At 38.4% G+C, this 8,366-nt stretch overlaps 1 protein-coding gene across 2 annotated transcripts; it reads left to right on the top strand.

The window, feature by feature from the left end:
- The first annotated feature begins 328 nt into the window (after positions 1-328).
- On the top strand, positions 329-7,654 carry LOC104460450 (tRNA selenocysteine 1-associated protein 1-like). Of its 2 annotated transcripts, none has more exons than XM_010078177.1 (7): positions 329-409; positions 1,564-1,694; positions 2,318-2,449; positions 3,354-3,473; positions 5,620-5,818; positions 6,431-6,476; positions 7,260-7,654. In XM_010078177.1, the coding sequence occupies exons 1-7, from the start codon at positions 398-400 to the stop codon at positions 7,394-7,396; spliced, it is 777 nt and encodes a 258-aa protein (XP_010076479.1). In that variant the 5' UTR covers positions 329-397; the 3' UTR covers positions 7,397-7,654. The 2 variants fall into 2 exon arrangements, with proteins under 2 accessions (XP_010076479.1, XP_010076478.1); XM_010078176.1 differs by lacking the exon at positions 329-409 and adding an exon at positions 1,396-1,467.
- Positions 7,655-8,366: the final 712 nt, after the last annotated feature.

The raw sequence follows: 8,366 nt of genomic DNA on the forward strand, positions 1-8,366 counted from the left end.
ATTACTGTATTATAATATGTAGGTATTTCATGTAAGGGTGAGGTGTAGGTGACTTAAAAGCTCTCTGTAATTTTCTAGTGCATTCGACAGTGTGAAAACTTTGTAGACTATTACAGTTTAAGAAAGTGAAGATGGCTTCTAATTGTAGTCCCATTGGCCATACATCCTTTTTATTTCCTTTGCTTCAGCAGTGACAAGTCAGAACTTAAATTTCTAAGTTCTGAATTAATAATACTAAAAACATAAGGTGGGGTGAACATCTTTGAAAGTAATTAATCTCAAGGTTAAGATTCTTTATCTTCTTGTTCCTCCCCCACTTGTTTTTCAGCTGAAGGAGTACAATAACCTGAACCTGTGCAGCTGTATTCTTCAAGAGAGGAGGAAGACAGTTTGAACCATGGCAAGCCCGGTAAGATCATTTGGTCAGAAATTGAGGCTTGCAGTGCCTAAATGGATTCCGGAACCATACTCGGAATTCCTAGTAAATGTAAAGCTGAAATAGCTAGCTTGCTCTGAGTTGGGTTATCTTGTGGTCCTACAATTTCTTCTGGTAATTTGGTAATTGGTGACTGTCCTCTGGACACTTAATTATATCAACTAAAGCAGGTTGGGGGCATAACATTAAGCTTTGCAGTTTGGATTATTTAAGCTTGAGTTCTTCTGAAGGACCTTGTGCATAACACTCTATATATAAGATATATGTAGAGGTGTTCTAGAGGAAGAACATTAAAGCCTGCGTAAGTAAAAAAAAAAAAGCACCATTCCTATTTTTTAAAATTCTTGTTCTTCAGAATCTTATGTGAGGGAGTCAACCTGTCATGGCTGTCGTTTCCCTCCTGTTTCATGTAGCTGCCCCACTTCCTTTTAAACTGTGGTTTTTGGGTTTTGGGTTTCTCTTTTTTTTTTTCTTCAAGAGGCACTTTTTCTGCCTGCCTCTTCCTGGCCTTGGCCTTGCGTCTGGGTTTGAGTTTTCCCTCAGCCAAGCTAGTGCCTGTTCCTGGTCTGGTTTCTCCTTATGTTCCATTAATTGGCCTCCTGTTCTTGTTCCTGGCCTGGGAGAGTGAATCACAGCTGAGTAGTGAGGAGAGGCATCTAACATGAGAGAAGAAGAATTCCTAGGAGAGGGGAGATAGGGACAGCTGAGATCCCTTCTAGGCAAGAGTGATGATTTCCCTGCCTCTTCATCACTCAGACTGCTGCTGCAGGTCCTGGAGCTCCAGTGGAACACAGTCCAGTCCTGAAGCTAATTAACATTTAGGACTGGCCAGCATCGAAGGGCTGCCTGCTTTTTCCCTGATTACAAGAGGAAGCTGTCAATCCTTTAGCCAGCTTGACAAGTCAGGGGAATATGGCTGTTCATACAATCCTTTGGCTCTGTTATTTTTGCCAGGCGTTTTCCCCAGAGGCTGCTTTCCCTCATGGGAGGCGGAGGGAGAAATGGGACCCCAGGCTTCTTTCAAGGGCAAGGTGAATATGGGGAAATCACCTGTGGTGATGGGGAGTGGGAGGGAGGAATGTAAATGAGGCTAAATACTATCAAGGTGATTTTTTTTCTCCCAACAGGACTTACTTGCGAAAAAGAGAGAATGTCTCCAGGCCTACAGCTGGTGGAGGACACCACAAAAGAAACGGAAGAAAAAGAACAAAATAAAACCAGGAAGAATAGAGTTTGTCCCTAGTAGTACTTCAGCCAGGTAAAGACCTTTTGAAATGAGAAACTCTGACCCCTTGCCTGTTTAAATTGATAGTAACTAGTGAATGCCATCACTTGGTCTTAAAATCCTGAAATGGCACATCTGGTGTGTATACACTAAGTATTGCTTATGGAAATTCTGCCAGTATTGCCAGTAAATAATGAAATTTTTTTATAGTTGGTTTCTCCCGTAATTGCTGAGAAGTGGTGGCAAAATACTTACGGCTCTTTTGAATCATGCCTGTAACTTGAGTTAATAGTTTTTCTTGGTATTTTTTTTTTGCTTTCTTCCCCCCCCCCCATCCCTCTGCCCATTCAGACAATAAATATTTTTTTTTTTTAAAACCAACTTCTAAAAGTTTATTTTAAAATGGGTCTTTGCTTAAAATGCTTTCTTTTGCAAAAGTAGGAGAATGGACACAGAAATGGAGAACTTTCTGCTGGAGTGATGGCATTACAGTTCTGTACATTGCTCAGCAGAGTTTTGCAGTTAATACTATTTTCAGATTTTGTGTCCTTATTTGTCCAGTGATAACTACCCACTTCTATGTTAGGTACCCTAATACTGTAGTCAGCTACCTTAGTCTCAAACTTGGCAATTGTTCTCTTTTTATCTTTTTGAAGACCAGATTATTCAATATTTGTTGGGGAGCTTACTCCAGAAGTGGATGATTTCCAGCTCTTTGACTATTTTCTAAAGAGGTACCCCTCATGTATTGACTGCAAAATAGCAACAGACCTGCTGGGATATTCAAGGTAATGCCTGTGAGAATTTGTGATGCTGTTAAGTTTGCTTCTATAAGTAATGTATAAGAGCTTGCATTGGAACTGTTTTTGCATTTTCTTCAGAGGCAGGAAGAGAGATTAATCCCTAGCATTAATTTTTTTTTAACAGCACAGATCCTTGTGGTTCTAAAACTTTCTCGTTAGTTTAAGCTGTTAATGTGATAAGCTTCAATTTAGCCATATTCATATCTGCATGAAAGAAATTAGACGGTGGGGGAAGGGAGAGCTGTGCACTGAAACCTGTGCTGCTGTCCTTAATGCACAGCAGTGTGTCCACGTAGTCATCTGCAGTACTGAATACAAAATAATTCCCTTTATACATGTGGGAGAAAAGTGTAGGGCCTGGCAAATCTTAGAGGGTTGGGAGACCAAACCTCTTAATATTAGTAAATAAAGCCTAGCAGAAGTTATACTGGCCAGGCAGTGAGTTGAGCAGGGATGCGCGAGTTCACTGTTCTAGAACTGTACTGTTCTGGCTGTACTAGACTAATTCAAGAAATTTAAGAGAAAGCAAGTATAAAAAGAATGTTAGTGCTATGCAGTGGTAGGAGTGGGTTAATACTAACTGATAAATTAACTGCTGTAAATGCAGAAATAGAGAATCCAATTACTTAGGTGGCAATTAAAATGTATGGTTTCACTGGCTCTCAGCAAGCTGCATCTTAATGCTATCAAAGAACGAGGTTTTTGCTTCTGGACCAAATTTTTAATTTGGTGAAAGCATTTTCTGTGCATGTGTGCGTGCCAGGGAGGCTGCTTAGGTAATAGAAGCTATAGTAGCTACTGTTTTTTTTTAAAAGACAGAACTTGAATTCATTAGCTTTGTAACTGTTATGCATACTAGAATTTTTTTTTTCCCTTTTGAAAATTGTAGAGGGTACGCCTTTGTCAGATTTGGTGAGCAAGGTGATCAGATGAGGGCACTGCAAGACTGCCAGAATGCACCAGGTCTGGGGGGAAAACGAATCCGGCTGAGCATAGGAATTTCTAAAAGGTAACAAACAAGTTGTGCATTGGTACAGTAATTCTAAATAATCAAATTCTTGTAGCTCTGCCTTTGTAAAGTCTGTGGCTCTTGCTATAATGGTTGTGCACATGGTGCAGTCTACAAAACCAAAAATAGAGAAGCATTATGTTTTGACTCCCTGGATTCATCAACCTTTCTCAGGATTGCTGGGGGAATCCAACTCTTTAAGTCTAGACAGACTGTGTAACTTGGGCTTAGCTGCTGTTGTAACCAGCCTTAATTCCTACTGTAGCAAAGCTGAATGCATTCATAAATATTTTCCAGGTTTGGGCCTCAAGAAGGTAGAAAGGACAACAAATGGTGTGGTATGCTAAGGAGCTTTTCTTCTAGACCCTTCCCTCTAGTTTAGGCAAGGTAGCACATTGCTAGTTTTATAGTAGGCTGGCAGAGGAAGGAACTCTTAAGTGGAAAAATGTAGAATGTAGGGGGGAAGAAGCCAAAGGAGATGTTTCTGGAACAGTTTGTTTAGAATACTGTTTTTTGCTTTTCAAGGGATTGGGGTAGCAGGGAATTAAAATCCTCTCAAAACCCAATAACTTTTATTTTACTCTGCCAGCTCAGTTCTCTCAGGTATTTATGGCAATTCAAGTTTCTAAACAGTTAGAGAATTGAAAACAAATTTGATAAACTTTGATCCAGGATACAGACAAAAATAGAACTTTTATATAAAACAATTTAAGATTATTCATGAGGTTAGCTTGTATGTTCTGTTAAATAGTGGAAATAATAGTTTTTGTTTCTCTTTACCCTGGATAATTCTGCAAATGTTGCCTCTTTGCTTTAGAATGGAAATCCTCTTACCCAAGAGAGCACTGTCCGGAATTGCTCTGACTACATTATTTTGAAAACAAAGAGGTCACAAAGAAACAGGTTTCCTCACTTCTGTGCAGAAGAGTGTCAACAGTATTTTTCAGATTTTTCTTTCCTACAGAGAATGTATGTAGGACATAAGTTGGAAGCAGAAGACTTTGAGATGTTACATAGTCTTTTGTTTACTACAGTAGGAAGACAATGGAATACCTGTTTATTAGAATGGATATGTAGCTTTACAGTAATGAAACAAATTAATGTAGGTATTAAAAGAGATATCACTTATCTATATCTCTCTCCCAATGGCTGAGTACTGTGCTCTTGTAGGATCAAAATATCCAGCCATCAGAGTAGTTTGTCACCAAGTCACTTGTATTGGAAACTTATTTCTGAGCTCCTTCAGTTTGCATTCTTGACAAAAGGCCTAGATGTGACTTTCTGTAGTGAAGTGGAGCTGCAGAGAAACTGGGCTCTGCAAACACAGGAGGTCTGCCTGTACATAATCAGTGAAGAAATATCTAAGAATTTTTTTAATGTGCAGCTGGATTATTTGAATGTATTTCATGTAGCCGTGTAGTGTACCTCTGTTTTAGTGCAGACACCTGTGTTTATTCTTGTCATTAGTGGGAAGTTTTTCTTGAGAAAATGTACTCTGGAGAGAGAAAGCAGTGAAGGCTAATCATCTGGCCCTTTGGTCTTAAGAACTGATGAGTTTTGTAATTTTCTTGCTGCTTTGGCTTTGTACTGGATAACGACAGTGCTGACTTTTCCTGACAGCTATGCTTTGACAACTGTTCATGGGCTAAAAATTGGGCAGTTGGAGGTAGACATGGCAAACTGGCAGGCAGTATCAGATGCTCCTCTGAAACAGATAATCTTTCTTCACCCCCTTGTTTCTGGAAATACTAAGATTTAGTATTAACCAAACAAAAAATAGAAGGGCTAATTAAGACTGAATGCATCTTTAAAGCAGCTGTGCTTGATAAATGTCTCTGGTATTAATAAAGTAGTTTTTGTCAGCAGCTTGCTTATACAGATACTAAAAATACCCAAAATGAATACAGCTAGGTGTCATGGCTCAAGTTAATCCATGACAGTAATTACTTTTGGTACTGGCGAAGGTGAGAGCATTTGCTTCTGTATAATCATGAGATCTTGTGCTGTGACTTGGACTGTTGCTTAGGCAACTATTCAGAAGAGCTTCCTTTTAAACTTTGAAATGTGTAAGCTGGCAAGTTGTTTAACTTCAGAACTGGGTTTACAGTTTGTTCTCAAACTCTAACTGTAACTTCTCCTGTTTCAGACTGAAAGCAGAATTCCAGCGGTACCAGTCATACACCTATAATGATTATTACCAAGATTATCAGAACTACTACTCCTCACAGTGGAATTATGATCCTTATGTTGACTACAACTACAGCTCCTATACTCCCTATGATAGCATGCAAGCCGTTGGAGACTGCTCTTTAGGAGATGCTGTTATGGCTCCAGCTGTTTTTGAGGTAAAGATGCTATGCACTTGCTTAAAAAAAAAAGATCACAAATAGTAAGCTGTACAGATTGTATAAGAGCAGAAAAGTCCTAAAACTGAAGTCATGCTTTCTGCTTAGTGTGGAAGTTAGAATGGCAGGCTTACATTCAGAGGTGTCTTTAAGTGGTTAAGTAGTGCATCTATAGGATTAAAGATCTATACACCATTATGTGTTCATGTATGCCAAATAAGTTTTGACAGCATAATTGTGTAGGCTTCCTCTCTTCCTGTTTTTCTGATGTACTTCGCTTAAAGCAAATTAACTAATTATTGTAAGATGGTCTTCTCTTAGATTAGCCAATTTACCAATTACAGCTTCCGAAAGTCCCTTCCAACCTGAACTATACTACGTGTTTTTGTGGTCTTTTGTGTTTTTTTTTTTTAAAACCCCAACCAACCAAAAAACTCCAAACAAAAAAAAATCCATAAACAAAAACAGTACCCTCCCCAACAAATATTCCCCCTCCCCCCCATTTCTTCTAGTTGTGGGAGGAGAGAATAGTTTAGGAGAACAAAATTATTTTGGATTTGGGGTGCTTTCTGGAATGGCTTATCATTAATCTTTCAATTTTTTTTTTATTAGGAAACTTCAGTTATGACCGAAATCAGTGATGACTTAATAACTGAAGGTAATAATGATTCTATCACTGCAACTTGAATTTAGCTATGCTTGTGGCCTTTAACAATACAAGCCAATGACTATTGGGTGAAGAATATCTTGGAAATTCAGCTGATGTAGTGGGATCCTCTATGGGTTATAGCTGAGATGAGGTAGGATTTTAAAGCTGATAGCGTACACCATGTCAAGTAGAGTGGGACACTGTAAGCAACACTTCACAGTAGGTTTCTTGTACTTTGCCTTCATTCCCCTTCCAAAATGGTCTAATACAGAATTTGTCATATCTTTGTATTGATTCTGCTAAGCATATTCTGTGTTAAAACTCATAAATAGGCAAAAGCTTTGTTTTCCAAACCCTGAGGTAAAAGCTTACATTGTGGTCCTGAAAGGAGGATTCAACTTGCACTTAAAGATTTGGTACTAAACTGAATTGTTTGTCTGGGAAGTTTTGCAGACAGTTCCTTGCGTAGAGACATCTTGTGTTACATCCTACATAATGCATGTGGTAGTAGAAATTAATTAAATGGGTTTTGGAAGAGTTTAATGATTAATTTGCCTTAACTCTGCTCTGTATCTTGAAATAGCAGTATAGTCGTAGTATTTTAGTACGCAGATTCCAAAAGAAGTTGACTTGCTAGGTTTGTTAAAGAATTCTAGGTGGATAAACATCTTATTAAATTTACTATTTTTATTAAATTTAGCTAAAACACATTTTATTAGGCGTTTACTTTAGGCTTTTGTGTGCATGCCTCCCAAAATCTGACACTTGTACTTACCAGGCTTTTACTTTCAGATCCACAGCTTTACTTGGATGTTGACGAAATGAACAGACAATTTATGGAGACAAGTGAAGAACTCTATGATTCCCTCATGAATTGTCACTGGCAACCTCTGGATACGGTCACTTCTGAGATCCCCCCTGCTATTTAAGTGTCTTATATAGCATGACCGTTATGACCAAGGTGCTAAAATTACATTTCTTCTACATTACTCTAGATCATAAGTTTTAAAGCACAATGATAGGTTGGATTTTTTTGCTATGCTTTTGACAGTTTCTGTAATTTTTTTTTTGTTCATCACTCTATTCTTGGAGCATCTTGAAATCATGTAAATATTCTAGAAATGTAAAGAGTTCAGTGGGGTCTAAAGGTAGACTTGCCTGTGTAAATAAAATTTTGTTTCTGCAAACGTGCCAACAAGGGATTTTACTTACAAATGTGAAGCACATTCTCTTGTGGCTTGTGGAATTTAGCTGGAGGCAGGGGGTATTTCAGTCTTTGCTTTGGTACGGGCATCAAGACACTAGCAAAAACCCTTGTGTGTTTCCAGGTTACCCAGGTGATCTTGTACAAGCTCTTAATGCGTTTGCTTAGATGTGTTTGGGAGCACTTGGGCCCACTCTTCCTTCCGTAGTCTGCTGGCACTAACTGTGCTACTGTTGATTTGTTAGGTCAGTTAGAATTGTGTTATCAATACAGTATTTTAAACATACAGAAGGGCAAGCTTTCAGCTACCATAGCTGCAAATATTCCAAAGACTAAGGATGATCCCTGCTGACAGTTTTTTTCCTGTTCTTATTGTTAGTCTTTTCAACTGACACTTCACAGCAAAGAAACTGGTGTAACATAACACATGTTCTTAAACCTAAAAATCCTTGGAGAAAATAACTTTCTGGTTTAAAGGAGAAAAATTAACAAGTAGGTCTTTTTTTATGACCTACTGTAATTAAAATAGTGGTCACAACCCATATGCTGTTCTTAATTTAAAACAAATACTGTATTGCAGAGTAATTATTCAGTGCTGACCAGAATCCCCCTCTCTTCGTAGTTCAATTTCAGCTAGGAATATTTTCAAAGTCCTGCCAAGAAATGCAGATGCTCTAAAACAGAAGAGGCTTTTG

This window comes from Pterocles gutturalis, unplaced genomic scaffold, assembly GCF_000699245.1.
Source record: "Pterocles gutturalis isolate BGI_N339 unplaced genomic scaffold, ASM69924v1 scaffold34693, whole genome shotgun sequence".
In the NCBI taxonomy this organism is placed as follows: Eukaryota; Metazoa; Chordata; class Aves; order Pterocliformes; family Pteroclidae; genus Pterocles; species Pterocles gutturalis.

What these genes read in the sequence shown, in the direction of transcription:
- LOC104460450 (XM_010078176.1), top strand. Translation starts at nt 1,438, where the DNA reads ATGGGACCCCAGGCTTCTTTCAAGGGCAAG. An exon ending in CCTAGTAGTACTTCAGCCAG is followed by an intron (nt 1,695 to 2,317) that starts GTAAAGACCTTT and finishes ATCTTTTTGAAG; the next exon opens with ACCAGATTATTCAATATTTG. An exon ending in GACCTGCTGGGATATTCAAG is followed by an intron (nt 2,450 to 3,353) that starts GTAATGCCTGTG and finishes TGAAAATTGTAG; the next exon opens with AGGGTACGCCTTTGTCAGAT.